This window comes from Plectropomus leopardus, chromosome 5 (genome assembly GCF_008729295.1).
Source record: "Plectropomus leopardus isolate mb chromosome 5, YSFRI_Pleo_2.0, whole genome shotgun sequence".
Lineage (NCBI taxonomy): Eukaryota > Metazoa > Chordata > Actinopteri > Perciformes > Serranidae > Plectropomus > Plectropomus leopardus.
Window position 1 is genome coordinate 10,452,478 of NC_056467.1, and position 18,965 is coordinate 10,471,442.

The 18,965-nt window shown below is 39.2% G+C and overlaps 1 protein-coding gene across 1 annotated transcript in view; it reads right to left on the minus strand.

Annotated features, from left to right (window-relative positions):
- Positions 1-18,965, minus strand: part of LOC121943125 (Down syndrome cell adhesion molecule homolog) — a 135,848-nt gene that overhangs the window by 18,971 nt on the left and 97,912 nt on the right. The window contains 10 exon segments of the mRNA XM_042486543.1: positions 20-153; positions 574-729; positions 2,283-2,429; positions 3,310-3,556; positions 4,000-4,070; positions 5,700-5,867; positions 6,006-6,134; positions 6,404-6,500; positions 7,830-8,026; positions 16,489-16,668. Coding sequence (XP_042342477.1) covers positions 20-153; positions 574-729; positions 2,283-2,429; positions 3,310-3,556; positions 4,000-4,070; positions 5,700-5,867; positions 6,006-6,134; positions 6,404-6,500; positions 7,830-8,026; positions 16,489-16,668 — 1,526 coding nt within the window.

Below are 18,965 nucleotides of genomic sequence, written 5' to 3' on the forward strand. Positions count from 1 at the left end.
GGTATACAAATGCTATTACCATCGGATGCAGGTTAGAGCAGAAGACGATGTATTTCCTGATAATGCCATTGAGTTTGAGCGGAGGCAGCCAGGACACAAACACCACAGAGCTGCTGGATGCTGCAGCCTTAACGCCCGCTGGAGGACCAGGAACTGGGGGAAGAAGAGAACAGAGGAGGGTTTGGAGGAGCCAAGATAAATATTATGAATATGCATGCATATGTAGTTTTTGTACATATCGCTGCATGTAGAAAATCACGCTGAAATACAACATGTGATGTATATGTTTGTTTTATACTCTTGAAAAAGGTCACGAAAATTTTCTGTAATAAGTGGGCAATACATTTTCCTCCACTACACAGCAACATATAACCTTGACTTTTGTGCTACATGCTCAACCTAACTGTACAGATAAATTTTCAGAACATAAAGTCTTCCAGTCACCTAATCCAAAATGATTTAAGCATTGGGTTAAATTATGAGGTAGGTACAAGCAAACAGCAGTAAGATTTACAGTAGGGTGAACATAAATTTGATTGTGTCGTTTATGTTATATAAGGTGATGTATCATACCATCCTCTTTAGTGCGGACGTAGATCTGCTCACTGCGGACACCATCTCCAGCGTTAGTGAAGGCTAACACCTGGATGCTGTAGTTGGTGTACTTCTCCAAGCCATCCAGCTCCAGAGATGGCTGATTGGTGGTCACGTTCCTGATTTCTCCCAGTTCTGACGTGGGACAGAAGACGCATTGGAGATAAACATATTTCACTGCTGGAAAGATGGTCTTTTCATAAAACTGGGCTAACTATGCAGTAAAATGATGCAAATTCTTATGAAATTGGTGCTACATAAAAAAAACAGAGGGAAAAAAGCTGTGGCATTTGCTTTTCCTCAAGAGGCAGAAAATCTACAACTACCAGAATGCACTGTGCTGCAACAGACCGATAAACCGCCCCACTGGTGGGTGACGTAATTCAGCCTAGCTGTTTTGACACAGGAAACAGTTTTGCAGGTCGCCTGGTAACAAACAATGTCTAATTACAGTTAAACAATGCACTAAAACATGTTTCTGAATATATTCAAGGTAAGAAATGGGCAATACAGTGATACAATCTTGGTTTATATTCAATTAGCACTGCTTAGTTTTACAGTTTGATCTGCTTTGGGCTGAGTTTGAGACAGACAAAAAGGGGCAGGTCTCTCAATTGATGTGCTTCTATATTGCTTATGTCTGAGGTGGCGGGCATACAAAAATGAGTAAGTACAATCTGTAGTTTGAGCAATAGCCCTAGACCAGCAAAAATCTGCTGGATTTTGAGCTATACAATGTTGGTTGAAAACTGGCAAAGAATCCCTTTAATAAACTTGGGTGTCAAAATCAATATGCACTTCAGTACAATGGTGCAGCTTAGTGTCATCACAATGAATACTAAAATCCAAAACAGTTAATGCAGCTTTCATAAGTTATCCAAATACTGGTTACCTGTCATGAAAGCTAAATTATACCCCTGTCTCCTGAGAAAATCATCATGAATGTACAGTACAGGTAACATATAGGAAGCAATCCTCTGCATATTGAAATATTTTAACTATTAAAAAACAGGTATTAAGGGATTTTACTTTTCATTATGGACCTGATTCCTCTCGCCTTTCCTCTACTCCCTTGTGTCCTGTCACTCAGAGCTAAGGCAGTGGGCCTCACTGAGTTATTGCATTGTGAATTATTGATGGAGAGCAGCCAGACTGCAGGGTTGGATCACTGCTATAAAGCAGGGTATACATTCATGGGAGAAACACAGAAAGCACAAATATTCTGTCTGTGCAGTGCAAACTGTATTTCCACTGTTGATCAGCATGCAAAAAAACAATCATTTTATACTGTCATTTGGCACAAATTGCTTGAAAATCATACATAGTTCACCCATAATGTGAAATAAAATTGTAGGTGAAAAATGTATATTGGAAGTGCACATACGTTGCTGAAAATGACCCCAAAACTTTGAAAAAATGATAGCATTAGATATATAGTAGATAGAGAGGTGAATGTGCTGCAGTCGCCCTTTACTGAGGGTAACTGCTGTTGGTAATTTATCAGGAAGTTTGTAGCTACACAACACCTCCAAATCACAACAGCATATTACAGAATACCACAGCTTCCCCTAGTGGATGAACTCTGACAAGCATTAATGAAAAAAATCAGGTGATGTAACAAATGGACTTAAATGGCAAACATCTGTGTCAGTCAATAAATCTCATCCATGTTTGGGTGATGTTATTACCTCCGTCAGGCAGGTTGGCCCAGTAGATGACTCTGTACCCCTGCAGGTTTCCGTTGAGAGCCTCTCTGGGCAGAGGCATCCAGGAGAGTGAGATGACCTCTGGGGACTTTGCCACAGCCAGGACATTTTCAGGAGGCCGAGACGGCACTGTCAGACGAACAAAGAGTAAAAAAAGTGTTGGAGTGGAGGGTTAATGCCAGTTATGAAGTGGCAATACCAGTGACTGTCTGTACAAGTACCCTCATGCAGGCAATTCACTGAATACCACAAAAAAATAACTGCGGACACCAAATATTACATCTGGAACATTTTTTTAGATTAATGAAACATTTCTGTGCCATGTCTAACAATGAAACAGCTTTTTTTCTTCATAACTGAGAAAACCAAATTTTATAATAACAATAGGAGACATTAGTTAAAAGTGGTGTAGTATTTTTAAAATGACTAAAAGTTTTAAAGTTTTATTATCCATTAATATAAAAACTGCACCATCAGACTCCCTGGTGAATATTCTTAGTAAACGATCTTAAAAATGCCAAAGGGTATTACGTATGCTAGAAGCATTTGGTATTTTTGCAAATTTAATTGAAGAAATTATTTTTTAAAAACAACAACAACAAAAATCTCATATATTATTTTATCATGAATAATTTGCAAAGAAAAACAGGGCATCAAAAACACGAGGGGGTTTTTAAAATTTTGTAATATTTGCCTACTCCTCAAAGCCTTTTGGTAATACTGAAGCTCAAGTGCCCTTCTGATGTAATTTAATAAATGTCCAGTAGAGGGGAGCCTTTTCACATGAAGTTTTTTTGAGCCATTGCATCTGAAAAGCTTGCAGCAGTCAAACTGCAAAGAGTTCGCAAAAAAAAAAAAAAAAAAAATTATATTAACTTAAAGTGACAGCCCAATAAACAAATTAAAACATCCTCAACAGGGACATATGGATTTGGACCCATGCACATTTACAGTAAAATATACAGAATATCTGTATAGCACATCTGGTCCACCCACACCCCCTCCTCACCATCCTCCAAAGTTTTGGTGACGACTTGCTGTGAGGACGGCCCGGTGCCTGCTCTGTTTGCAGCCTGCACCACCACTACGCTGTACTGAGTGAACTTCTTCAGGTTGTCCAGCACAATGCTCTCTGTGGTGTCTCCTGTGGTGTCCACACTGATGATGGTGAACTGGTGGCTCCCACCTGGGCTGTACTCCCTGTAGCCTACCTGGTAGCCGCGGATCACACCGTTCTGCAGGTGCTTCTGAGGAGGCTGCAGGATGAGGATGAGGAGGAGGAGGAGGAGGAGGAGGAGGAGGAGGAGAGAGAACGATCAGAAGAACTATAGTACCAGGGGGTGGGGGAAAAATCGATACAGCACAGAATTGCAATATTTGGCATGGCAATATTGTATCAGTCCACGGATGCCAAGTATCAATTTTTCACATTTTATACATTGCTAATGTGAATGTTGATTTAATTTTTGGTAGCTGAGAATAATAAAATCAATTCCCTTTATAGTTCATTAATCCACATTTTAGTGCAATAAAACTGATGATATGACATGACATGATAAAATTAATAATAATAATAATTATAATAATAATAATAATACACACACACACACACACACACACACATACACAAACATATATATATACCTCTGTATATAACCTCTGCAGAGTGAAAATAAAATACTTTGCTTTGTTTCTTTACCTTCCAGGAAACTTTGATGCTCTGCGGGGAGGTGGGCTCCAGAGTGACATCCTGTGGTGGGCCATCAGGAGCTGTAAATAAAGCACTCATTCATTATGACCGCATGTTTGAGTTAAAATGAAAAGGATGATGCACCACTAAGAAAAGAAGTTATGTCCCATTCAGTTTCTCTAGATGGTGCTGTTGATTTAAGAATGGATTTTCCTTCATGCTCTCTCTCTCTCATTCAAGTACCTTGCTGTTTCCAACTCGACTTAATGATAATTAAAAAAAAAAAAGTAACATCATCAACTTTAACCTTTAAAATAATGTGAGAAGTGATACATGTTTTATTTAATTTGAAGTTTATGACTTTATTTTAGCAATGAATCCAGTAAAATGGGGCGTTTTAATGTGCTGGTTTGCCTGTGGGGGGATCATTAAAGGCAATAGAAGATAAGTGAACACTGATAGAGCTGACTAAAAGCAACAGTGAACTGCTCTGTCTCCCCAGATATAAAAGATGATGCCCCTCATTTCCAGCAACCATAAAATAATTATGTGCAAAATGACTCAACAGGTTTAAGGGCCAGAAGGAAATGGACACTAAAGCGGAGGAGTTTCTTTCAAAACCAGCCTTTGGACTGAGAGTCAATCCTCCACAGAGTAGGGGTAAAGTACTAAGTTAATAATAGCCAAATTAACACTTCAAAGAGTGGGGTTTGAGTAACGTGAAGTTTTATTTTATGTTCTAGGTAAAATAATTCCAGTTGCACTGAGTTTCTTCCTTACTGTTTGCAGTGTGAAGTACCTTTTCAGTAACAATTGTAGTTTTGAGCAGCTAAAGTATGAACTCCATACTGAAATTTGCTAAAACTGTTAAAAATGCATTCAAAACAGGGTTGTCATTCCTGAAGGAAGTGTAATGTTTAGCACTGAAATGTGGATGAAAATTAGTAGTAGTGTAGTGTTTAGAGATCACCATGTTGCAGCGTCATGTTTATTCGACTCCGGGTGAAAACCCTGTGAACAATGAACACTGAAGAAGCTCTAATCTGAAGAAGATGGTTCAGATGGTTGCAGTCTGCAGTCATCACCCCTGGATAACACTAAACCCCCCTAAATTTTACTAACTAGACATTTAACCCTTTGAAACCTCAGCAAATTGGCTTGATTTCTTTCAAAAACATGGTAAAAAGGCAATGAACAACAAAAGAAGAAATTACCTCAAAACTAGCAAGACATTAGTAAAAAGTAGAAGAAAATGACCTGAAATTAAGTTTAAAAAAATAATAAATAAATTTTTGGCAAACTTGGCAAAAAGTGCTTAAAAATTATACAATCATTTAACATAATTTAATGTAATAAATACAATTTTTCCCTAGCTTTTTTCTTTTCCCTTGACATTTTCCCTAGCTTTTTAAAAAATAATTTCCAAAATTTCTTGCAATTTTTGGAACATTTCTCACCATGATGCTGATTGCCCGTTTTTCCCAATATTTTTGAAAGAAATCTCAACAATTTTCTCAGGGTTCCAAAAGTGAAAAAATACTTGTCAAAGGTGTCTGAATGCAGCACAAGAAAAGTGATGTCAGTCCAGACTTGAAAAGGTTATATACCACACAATAAATTTTGCCTTGTAGTTTTGTGTAATTTCTGACAACCCTGATTTAAAATGTGTTTCCACTGGATTTAGTATTATGCTCAAAAATCTTAGTTACCTGCTTCATCAGTAGTGATAGTGAGCTCGTTGCTGGGGTTGCTGTTGCCGATGATATTCTTGGCGACCATGCGGATGTTGTAAGTGGAGGACGGGTGGAGGTCGATGATCGTGGCCTGGTTGAGCTGCGGTGAAACATCTTTGGTTACCTGGGCTGATAGCCATGACGCTGGAAGTGGAGGGGGAAAATAGACTGTAAGGAATGGGCTGTAACATTTTTCATGTATAGATGTCTTGTTGACTGTATAGCCACATCTCAGTTACTGTTATAAAGACATAACAGCTCATTTCTTCAACTTGTGTCTACCTGATTTGTTCTTGCATTCAATATCATATCCTGTGATGGGGCTGTTGCCATCAAAGCCCATGGTCCAGCGGAGAGCTATGGTGCGGTCTTTAACCTCCCGGATCTCCACCTCTGGAGGGTCGGGCGGTTCTGAAGGAAACAAAACAGATTTACAGTGACAGTCCTGAAATAGAAGTGGACGGCAGGCAGACCAGACAGATGTATCGGTTTTACTCAGTCTGTGATTTCCCCAATGGGAGATGAAGGAGAAGACTACAAAGAGCAGGAGTCAAACTGTGCATCAATTAGATTAATAAATAATGAATTAAGTAATAAATGATAGAAAAATTACGACTCCTGGAGGGATTTTTCCTCCAAACAAACCCACTGAAGAAACCATGAGCTGAGCTGAGTCTTACCTTGCACTGTCAGCTGTATGATGCCTCGGTCCTCACCAAAGGAGTTAATGGCGTGACAGGAGAAGAAACCTGAGTCCTCACGAACGGTTGGCATAATCTATGGAGAGACACACCATGTGCAGGGCAATCAGAGGAGGCAGAGAGTCAGTTAAGCACACAAAATTATGTTTTATACTCTGTGAGTTTTCAAGGAGGTTAGGCAGTGGACTCAGCCTCATTGTTCCCCTCTTAGTGAGGCAGACAAACCTTCTTCATCCTGACCCATGCGCGCTACTAAATTATAAAGACAAATATTCCTTGAGATTTTACAACACTGACTGCATGTACTAATTCATACTGTGTTTTAATAACAAAAATTAAAAATACATACTAGCTAAATTATGTGTGAAAACTGAACGCTACATAAATTGTACGCTAGAGAACTAAATGATGAAAGTATCAGAACACCTTTGCACTCTGCTCATCAAAAAGGGGCATTTCTCCAAAATTATAAAAATGATTAATTGTTTGACCATCGCTTTTCTTATTCTGCTTTCAGAAGCATTTTCACAAGTATTTAACCCTTGGAACCCAGAGCAAATGGATGTGATTTCTTTTAAAAACATGGAGGAAAAGGCTATGAGCAAGTTGGTATGATGTGTTCCACAAATTGCAAGAAATTAGTAGAATTAAAAAATAATTTAAAAAAAATATCTAAAAGGGGGGGGTTATATTTATTATTATCAGAAATAAATATTTAAAATTATTTTACATAGTTCTTAGGATTTTTAAGGACTTCCTCTAGATCATTCCCATCTTTTTTTGTTTTACTTTTACGTTTGCCTTTTCCTGTTTTTTGAAATTATTCTTTTCAGGTAATTTTCTTGTACTAATTTCTTGCTAATTTTTGGGTCTCTTCTTTCGTTGCTGAGTGCTTTCTGTCTGTGCCTTTGAAAGAAATCAAGCCAATTTGCTCAGGTTTTAAAGGGTTAAATAACTTATGAAATGTTTAGAAATATTTTGGTCATGCTTCTACATTTAGAAATCATTTGAATATTTTTTGTGTGTTTATCTTGAAAAATAAGTTGAAAAACATGTCTGATTTTTGTATTTTTTCAGATTGATGAAAAAAATTCATTACTTTAACCAAATATTATGGGGTATTGCCTAACAGAACATTTTAGTTGAGGTTATACAGATTTTAAACATCATAATAAGGAAAAATATCAATGCAGGCACTGGCAGACCATTTCTATTGCAGAGTTCAACAGAACTGAAAGGAGGCTCTTCAATATTTCACACTCTGCTTGAAGATTTTAAGATGATGTTAATGTTTTTTAGCCCGATTTTTCTGGCCTTACTTATCTTCCCTACTTTCTTTTTCTCTGTTTTTCCATCTTACCATCCAAAATTAGATGTTTGCATGACAGTGAAACTGAGCGCTCACCACCAGTGTGGAGATGACTTCGTCGGCCACCTCTTTGACGGTAACAACATATCGGCTGGTCTCTGGGTTGATGATGCGTTCCTCTTTCTCCCAACGCACCATGATGGGTTTCTCCCCATGAGCAATGCAGCTCATCCTCTTCTCCTCGCCCTGCGTCGCCAGAGTGGTGTTGGGGTAGGAGGTGATCATCGCTGGGACTGTATGGAAGGGACAGAAGTTTAGCGGAAGCGAAGAAGAGGAGTAAGAGCAGAAATAACAGGAGGAAATGAAGATTTTTAGTAGAGTAACATCAGACATCAGAGTCAATTCCTCTTCCACCAAAGACTACTGTAGAAATAATTGCTTTTGTAGTCCCATGTGTTAATCTTTTAATTCCAAAATACACAAAATCAATTTATATTTTGAAAAAACACAGCACATCTGCATTCTCTAACTGTTTCCTGTCTTTTACTGAGATTACTTTTTCTCTTACAATTATGAGAACCATTTAAACACTCCAGGGACCATCATGAACTCATGTTTGAGTCTACCTGTCTCCCACAATACTACTTGAAACGGAGCCCTTCAGGTAAGCCTGCGCCTGCTTTGATAATGACAGCGAGCGGTAACGTGCTGCTTTCTGAGGATGAGGCGGAGGAACGGAGAAGAAAGTGGTGACTCCTGACTGAACTCCCATCGGTCTGAGTGTGGAGCCGGTCTGGCTCTATGCTGTAACTGCACACCAAGCTCATTAGCAACACATCTAGTCTGTGTGTGTGTGTGTGCGTACGTACGTGTGTGTGTCGTTCAGCAGAATGAGTATCTGTTGTGAATGTCTCTCACCCAGACTACTCACAGTCTGTACTCACACTCACACTGCTCTCATACTCACACTTTCTTTCATTCTGTCTTTTTCTCTCCACTGGCATGAAGCCGTCTCCTGATTATAACACTCGCCGAGACTTTCAGGTGCTATTCATAGTATAATGATCTCTAAAGTGTGAAGCTCCTGGACTGGAATATTAACTTCTACACGTTGAGCAGACTGGATGAATATGTTAATCTCTATCAATGTGGACATCATAGACATCGTATTAATCATTATTAACGTTATTAAGCAGTTAAAACAGCTCAAATGATCATAGCTGTGCGATGTCTTATAAACTTGAGACAATCTGAGTGAATCAAAGCCCACTAAAATGTGTAGGTTAGGTTTCCACTCAAAGCTCCATGTAACCTGCAGTGTCTCAAACAGCACTCCAACTCTGTTATTTTATTTTGGGGCAGGAGGCCATTTAACGGTGTGCAACAATCAGGCATTGTTAAAACAAGTTTGCTGTGAGTTTTTGTGTTTCAGTCTGTAATTTTCAACCTGCAATATTTCGCATACAGCAATTACTTTTTTGTTGACCACTGCATGTTTTTTTGTTTCTTTTGTGTTTTTTTGTAGCTACACAAATAAAATGATCTTTGGGATTATTTTTTCCAACTGGCGCTCAGCAACATTATGTTAGCTCTTCATGGTTCTCTACTGCAACTTGATTGGATGATGTCGCATCGATTTAGACAAAGTGAATCTGGTGAATTAAATGTCGACTTGCTGGGGCTGAATAGCGTTAATGTTAGTTGATTCAGGTAATGATGAAGGGAAACGAACTGATTAGTGGAACACTCTTTGAATAGCATATGCTTTTATCAACAGCCTTTGTCGAAAGGTATCAAGAATTTTCACACACACACACACACACACACACACACACACACACACACACAAAGTGTTACTGATCTTATGGGGCAGTGTTCAGTAACATATGTTTATTAAAAGGTTTATGTAAAAACTTGCTGTGGTGAATACCTATTCATGAAAAAAGGTTAGCAGTGGAAGCTACATATGGCAAATACTTGTGTAGCCAAGGTCAGAGGCCCTCTCTTTTGAGAAGAGATGCAATATGTGTGTTTGAGTCAGTGTGTGGATGTTCGTACACTCCTGAATATGTGTCTGTGTGCATGTGTATGAGTGTTATGCTGTGCGTGCATATGCATCAATGCGTGTGCTGTGTCTGAAGGGAGCTAAGTGGGCGAGCACAGAGAGCAGAAAAGACTTGTGCTCATGACACATCTCAGCCACACTACACGATAGAGAAAGAGAGAGAGCATGTACCCCTGCAGCGCTAACTATGATCCCTCTCCCTCTCCCTCGCTCTCTCACTCCATCTCCCTCCTCAGGCTCCCACCAGGACAGCGATGATTTAATGATGAGAGAGACCACTTTGATTATTCATACGCAGCAGACAAGTCCGCTGGCCGTGCTGTTGTCTCACATGGACACGCGCATTCAAACATATACAGATGTGCACTGAGAACAACAGATTGTACACACCCATGCACATTAGGAAAAACACAAACAAATACAGAGATACTGGGCCTGCACAATAGTACAGTGTAGGGACACCAATAAGATTAGAAAAAAATTATAGAAATACACAAGCATAAACAAATGCAAACCAAAACAGAAGCAACACACAATACCCCACCACACACTCAGCATTCCCCTGAGTCAAAACAGTATTTGGAGATAACTTTGTAATCATTTGTTTTGGCTTCACACAGGCGCCAGTCTGGTACAGTTAGCTCGTACTAGGAGTGCCAGGAAGGTTAGACAATCACAAGTCAATTAAGTACTTGAATTTATAATGAATCATTTATTATACTGTACTTGTATAAATGGCAAATTGCACTGATGTGTTAAACCTCACCCAATTCTGCAGCCCGAGCAGAATGAAAAAGCTTTCTTGTTCTGTTGCTATTTATTATTTCAGTGGTACATACGTATATGGATGGATCTTCAATGTACAGGATGCGCACACATTTGTAGAGCCTGATCGATTCTGAATTTTTACATCTGATTCTTAGATCATTGTTTAAGAGGCCAAACAAAAAACTGAGGCTACTCAAGCAGCTTGGTGAGGATGCAGCTGTGCTTTGAGCTAAATGTCAGCTTGCTAACAAGCTCACAATGACAATGCTAACATGTTATTCTTGTGCAGGTATTATGTACGGCGGCAACAAACACTTTTTTGTTTGTTTTGAAATAAGGAATTGGTACATAAATCTCTCTAAATTTAATATCTGTTTTTCAAATCTGGGTTACATCAACAGCAAAAAACACATGGCAGCTCATTTCGGTAAAGGCAGGCAAAATGCATTGTATGTAATACAATAGTTCTAACTGACATATTAATGGCTTTAAAAACACTCAAGTAAAAAGTAAAAGTATAGCTCTGAAAAGTGTCCTAATCTAAAAGGCTCCATGCACCAGCTGAGCTAACATCAGGTGCCTATTTTCTTTATTTTGACCTATTTTCATTTATCTTTCTGATTCATACAATTCTTTTTTTTTATATATGTATATAATATCTCACCTCCACACAAACAAACACATACACACAAACTCTGTCAATGTGTTTTTTCTCACAGTACATTTCCTATTTCCTTCTTTGATGCAGGCAAAATCAAAAGGGGGTGCTACTTATATGTGTGTCTGTGTGCCTGTGTGTGTGTGTACATGCTACCTCAACCCCCGCCCACCACCGACATGATGAAATGTGTCAGACTTGCGACTGCCAACGTTTAAACCTCATCTCTTATTCACTCGCAGCCCCTCCCTCTCCCTTGCTCCCCACACCATCATCCCCTTTCCCACTGCCCCCACGCAGGAAATCGCTGATTTATTTTGCATAGCAACTATGAATTTTAAGTGAGTCCTATTAAAAGAGTCTTCTCAGCCCCTTCTCTAAATGTTATTGCTCCTTAACAGGGGCTATTTTTTCCATCTAAATCTGAGGCCTTGGCAGTGCGAGTTAACATCGACGAAGTTTGTGTTTGCTCATTGAAAAGGCACACAATGACAGAATGCAAGGCTCTGTGTGTTTTTATATATAAAAGAGTATTTCTCATTTACATCTGTATGTATGAGCACATGCTTGTATGAATATGCATATATGAATACATCTGTCCGTGACCTTGTGTGTGTGTGTGTAAATGCTAAATGTTCATGTATTCAAGATGTGCTGTAGACTGCGGTATCTAAAATGTTCTACAATCTTCACCGATCTCGGTCGTGCTTCGGTGGCCCGAGCCGAGGTGAGGCTACTCACTCACTTCCTCCTCATCTCATCTCTATGCATCTACCGTGCAGCACTCGCAGGGCCCCAGGCTAAACCTATTCTTTTTGATAGCCCGTAATTGCTTGGTTGATGTATATTTTTTAATATCCAGCGATATTACAGGGGCCTGGTAATAAAACACAGGCGGGTAAAGGAGAAAGTGTGAGTTTGAAGAGGAGAGACAAGGGAGAAAGAGAAAGCTGAGGGGATAGAAAGGGAGGGAAACAAAGATGGAGAGACACAGACAGGAGGTGAGAGACTGAACAGTGAGGAGAATTTATTCTTACAAAGAGGGTTTAAATGTTATATAATAAAACCAGACGCACCATTTGAACCAAAAGTGGCTTCGCACAACATCTTTTGCCTAGAAACTGGCACTTCTTCACTCCAAGTTACCACATTACCTTGTTGGTGAAACTATTTAAGCGTTTGCAGATTAAATTAGATCTTAAAAAATGAGTTAATTGATCTCAGAGGGGAAAATTTAAGTGCTTATTATTTGATGGGCAATTAATTGCTCCAGTAAACCAGTTCGTATTTGTCACGTTTCTTTGTTCCTGATGGTACATAGCAGAGGTAGAGAAGAGCAGCTTTTCATTTCTAGGCAGCGATCATCCATTTTGCCAGTTACAATAACACATGCTGGCAGATTTTATGAGTTGTAGCCATAGACTATATGAAATAATGAACGAAGATACTGTGAAGTGGTTTGTTGACTCCGGTTTTAAAGCCTTGCTTTTGACACTTTGGCAACACAATTCTTGGATTTTTGGAATATATATAGACTATATTCAGACGAGAGGGTGAACATGACAGAGAACTGACCAAACTCACAATAATCCACTCTACATCATACGTTTGTACATGAATACGTGATCTACCTTATAAGTAATGAATTTCATCCTTTACCCCAAACTTCACTGCCACTATTTAAACCTATTTCATAGCTAGCTAAGTGCTAACATAGTATTTTCTTCAAGGTTTCCCCTTCCAGATTAAGGGGCAAAGGGGCTGATCATGACATAACCTGTATGTATGTAGGAGTCATGCAGCTAGTAGGCGTGTCACATAGCTGCTCCAGTCACAGCATTATCTAATCGCAATAAAAAGACACAACGTTGTTTCTGTACAAGCAGAACTATTCCCCTTTGTCGTTTTACAGGATTTGCTATGTTGACATTGATTTAGAAAAACGACTAACAACAAAAAATGCACAGAGACACAGAGAAGAGCAGCACAGGCTGATGTAGACAGATTTAAATATATGGTGCAATACTTTAATATTCATCTGGGAATAAGACTATTTTGTTAGAAGAGTTATTCAACGGTCCTAAAAAATTATCTGTGAATGATGAATAAATGTATTCTTTGTTGTTGGCAATGGGGGATTAAGACACTTGGAGGACACACACAGCTGCAGGCAAATGAACAAGGGCATAAAATGAAACAAATAATGTGTTATTTATCTTTTTAATCTCTCTCTCATCACTGAAAATGCACGAAACAAGGACAGCTAGAGAGTGCAAATAAAGCAGAGAAACATGCAGACTGTTCTTCCCTTGAGCCCCTTCGTCAGCTTCTAATTGAAGTATTGACGGATTTAAATGAGGCTGAAATGCACTCAAGAGTTCCAGCATCTCATAACACACACTCGCACCCACACACACAAAATCGCACATGATGCATGCAAGCAGAATAACACAATGCAACATGAATGAAAACCCAAATAAGATAATAATAACAGACCTGAATGCAAACAAACATGCCAAAAAAAATTACGCCTACTGTATACATGATAGCAATCACACTGTATGCTTAAAAATGAAAAGAAACGTGTACACGCACAAACGGACATTAAATGAACATGAGAGCATTGGTGCACAGTAATGGTCTCCCTTTTTTCAAAACCACTCATGTGAGTAAGTACACTTTTACAGAAAGCATCTTGAGTGTACGAGTACAGTTTGGGGTTTAAAGGGCATGAAATGTGATCTATTGATGAGTGACAAGCATGCAGCTGAGCCAGCATGTAATGACTGAGCAGCCAATGGAAGCAGAGGAAGGACAGCACGCAGTATTATCAAAGGCCAGAAGAATGTACAGCTGTTTCCTGTAATGTGGATTATTTGAGCTGTGAAGATGACACGTCGATGCTAAGTGAATCATAAATGACTTGGAGGTTTTAAATGACACTGCAGGAGAGATTTAATTTAGGAGTAAATGGATAGATGGTAAAAAGAGAACTGTGCTCACATGTATTTAAACCACATTCACTGTGCTGGTGATGACATGAGCTGGTGATGTCATGACTGCATGGTTAGCACAGTAGTGACATCAGTGTTTCTGAAGAAAAGCAGGTATAAGCCAAAACACCAGACCAGATACTGAGGCATTACAGTTACATTTTATGATAACTATGGCAAAAGATTACCAAATTTTCAGCAGATACACTAACACATTTTGGTATCCAGTGTTTTTTGTGGTATTTAAAATTTATGGTGCACTAATCTATATCATCACAATGTAACCTATTAATTAGGTTAGACTTTAGCTCTGAATAAGTCATACTGGCATGATAGAGTTCAGCAGATACAGTATAAACCTATAATGAATAAATGCAGTTCCATTTATATGTATTTCTCAGTAATATACATTAAATACATTGTATGACAAAATACCTTGCTTGCTTGTAGTTTTTTTTAGTTGAAATAAATAAAAAATGTCTTGAAAATCAATGTTTAGTGTTTGGAGTAAGATGTGCTACTGAGAGTTAAGTGTGGTAGTGCTGCAGCCACAGTGTTTGCTCTCTGCTTGGTAGAAAATGGAAGAAAAAAAGGTTAGTACAGCCATAGGTCAACTTGCTGCATAGCAACCGGGTGCTACAGTCAGCAAACTGACCTATGAAAACACAGAGAGCATGTTCTTCTCAGAGCCTGCCGCTGGAGCACTGACAGACTCACACAGTGGCAGCTCCCAAATTCGTACACTGCAAGGCTTAATTACAGTGACACATGGGTATCCACGGCATGCCAGCTGATATTAATGATAACAAGTGCTGACTTTTCCAGAAGGAGAGTTCTAAACAAATTTTGTTGGCTTTCCTTTTTTGCACAGAGGTTGGAAGTCATGGTCAGTTATAACTTGCATCCCATCACTGATAAACTCCAGGTTTATCGTATCTTCGTCATACATGTAGTCACGTTCTTCTATATAATGCATTTGTTTTGTATATATATCAGACAATGAGAAAGAGATAGAGAGAGAGGGAGGCAGAGACAGAGAGAGGACTGCCCGTCAGCGGGGCTCCTTGTGCTCCAGTTTTACAACAGTAGCACAGGGATAATAAGCCCCACTTGCATCTAAGCACCATGAGGAGCCACTCCTAGCTCTATAGGGAAGCTACATGCTAATGCTGCCTGAAAGCAGGGAGACCTGTAGTCGGGGACATTACCATGCAAAGCACTGACACAAAACCTTTATATATTTTTGTATGAACAGAACAGGATGACAAGCTGTATGCATACAGATATGTTTGTGCATAAAAATGTTCAATAACTTCTGGTCCTTTAGCATAACTATGAGCATGGACACGAGCATAACCTCCAAAAGTTCAACACATGTATTAAAGGTCCTGTTTTTGTCATCTGCCATGCAAGGAAGTCAGGATCATTACAACTTTAAAGAAATGTATCACCCATTGTTGATTGATTGATTGTTGCTTGCAAACCAATTTCCCAATGGGGACAAATAAAGTATCTATCTGAAAACACTAATGCATACGAGTAGTGCACCTGGGCAAGAGCGTGTGTTTGAACTCTGTGTATATTTGTGTATTCCATTGAGCAGAGTTCACTTGCATGTGGTTGCCTAGGCACGCCACTTGCCTGTGCTCGAGTGTGTTCATGCAGAAGTGATTAAAATAGTAAGGTTTGATTGACAATGCATGTGTTTGGGAAGTACTGTAATACTGTACTGCAGACTTTGTAATCGGATGTTTTGATGTAGTTTTGCTGTTGTTAAACACGGCCCCAGTTACTTCAATCCATCAAGAGTGTTTGCTGTATTTGGAACCTTGTTCACTACGGAGGCATGTGAACAAAACTAAATTTTCTTACAAATTCAACATAACACAAGGTGACTTATTATACAAATGATCATTTTGTAGGTGAAGTATTTCTTAAATCCTGTGCTTTATTTACAAAGAGTTTTTTTTTTACGAGGTAGTCTGGCCAATGTTGCTTGGGATGGATCTGTAACTCTTAAACTCAGTTGGTTAACCATTTTTACTGTTTGTGTATTAAATCTGCTGATGTGCATCTCCCTTCCTTCCATTCTTTTACAAAATTAATGTCTGGCTGATCAACTTTAAGAGGAGTGATGCGGTCTGTAAAATCCTGCAGCTGGGAATTCTTATGTCGGCTGCTTGTCACTGTTGCACCAACCCAGACATTAAAATACACAATGATTACTGCCCATCAGCTCTTATTGATCATGCATTTGATGCAGGCTCTTACTTTTGACGGTGAGGTACATGGACTTGCTGACATCAGCTCCCACGTCGTTGCTGACCTTACACAGGTAGAAGCCGCTGTCGTCCTCTAGCACGTGTTTGATCAGCAGTGAACCATTGCTCAGCAGCTGCACACGAGAGCCACTGTTCAAAGGAATGGGCTGAAACTGGGGGACGCCCGCACCTGGTGCAAGTAGAAAGAGACAAGACAAAGGAGAGAGAAAACAGTCAATGATGAGAAAATAAACATTTAGATATAATACCCCACTCTGTATGAAGCCCATACCTCGTGTTTAAATGTACACAAATATGTTGATCTGTAATTTTCAGCAGAGACAAAGATGCATAATACTAAAACGGGATACTTAGCAGTAAGCTGACCTCCAGTTTGTCAGTGTGTGTATGTGTGTGAGTGTGTACGTGCGTGCGTGCATTTATTTGACCATGCGTCTGTGTTTACAGATTTGATGACAAAGCCTGTCAGATTTAGGAAGGATTGTAAACATGTTTCTTAACACCAGACCTAAATCCTTAAACCGCCAAACAGCTGCTGAGCACAGTGAAGCAGGCCGAGCTGCTGGTGTGATGCAATCAGAACAGACATAATGCTCATGTTTAACAAGACAGCAGATTGGTGCAAAGGAACAACAGGCAGAAGGAGAGAGAAGAGAGCAGAGAGGCCTGGCATCGCTGCCGGCCTTCAACACTGAGACGAGCCAGTGAGATTCAAAAATGTTAACTGTGGCTATATGAGGATTTTTATGACTATTTATTTGTGTGTTTCAACTCTCTGGGTTTATCCTTTGCATTATGTTTGTTGAATTACTAGATCCAGAAGAAATAGTAATAGCGACTACATGAAGGGCCTTGGTTAAGGACAGACTAATCCTAAAGGCATGGATTTGTCTGTTGAACACATCGAGTAGTGCTCTGCACATGTCTGTTCTCAATTCTCAAAAGTCCAATACGAATGACACTTGATATCCATCACTGAAGCATCGCTGAAATAATTGAACTTGGCATCTCTGACATAATCTGGCCTGCTGCCTGTGCGTAATTAATACCTATCTTTTTTAATAGAAAATGATATAATCACTCTTGTTCTATTGTCAAACAATACAGTATCTCACTCTGCAATAGCAGCCTTAAATCTGCAGGAAATGTCACTGACGATAAATGTTGAAGCTAATGTCTTTAGAGCGACCTGCTCTCACAGTGATGAAAGCACTGTATTCCACCTTGCTCATGTAGTATTAAACACATGTGTGCACTGAGCCAGACGTTGCATTAGCTCGTGTTAAAGTTAGCGTGTAGAGATTAGGCTATTTAGTGAGCTGTGGGTTTTTGCCTTTTAATTAAAATGCAGTCAAGTGGCCGTGGCTAGCAAAGGGTCAAGTGGCGACTTTGTTTCTGCTCCCCTGGCTCTGACGGAGAGAGGGAGAGGGAGAGGGAGAAAGGGAGGGGGGGTGTGTTCTTCCTTGAATTATGGATTTTGCATATCCAAATGGTGCTAGTCGTTATGCTAATAGCAGTTGACCTTTACGTTACTGTTCCATATCTCCCAGAGACACTCATCTGGCTCTCAGCTACTTCTGTTGCAGTAAAAGCATGCCAGACAGCCATTCTCTGGACAAACTGCACTCTGGCTTACAACAAATTAGATGATAGCTTCCCAAAGCAACTACCCTTGATAATATTTTTTTCCAGGGGTGAGTTTCATTGCTTCTCTGCTCTGACTGATATCCCGTGCAGCAACATATTACAGAGCACCAGTATGTAAAAAACAGAGGTTAACAAAAAAACTCAGACAAAACTGACCTGCAGTAGGGGTGGAGGAAAAAATCGATACACCATACTATTATGATATTTTCCATGGCAATATTATATCAATAACAGCTGTTATCGTGTTGTTGTTTTATATTTAAAAATATACTAAATAAAATGATAAATATTGAAAATAAAAAATAAACTTTGGTTAACCTACTACAATAATAAAATTGATTACTTTTTCAGTCCACTAAACACATTTTGCTGCAATAAAAATGACTGAAGTGAGATGAACAGCTTTATCTCATTAAATAAAAAAAGAGATATATACTTTAGAGATATAATTCGAAAAAAAGTCATAAATCACAATATATGGTATTGGAATATTCAGCATTTTGTAAAACATTTAAAATCACAATAATATTGTGAACTAGCACAAACATTGTGCTAATATTGTACCATGGAGCCTCTGTTGATTCCTGCCCCTGACCTGCAGCCTGGCCAACCGCACTGTGGGGTACTTCCTGCTAAATAGGAAAAGCTTGTTCTTAACGCTACAATTGAGTAGGTGCGTGCGTGCACGCACCTACTCAATTGGTACACACATTGGTATACACACGCTCACACACAAACACACTGCTCAGACTAATCTCTGCACTGATCAGGAAAAGTCAGACAGTACAAATCAGGCACGGGACCTGCTTGTCTCAGATC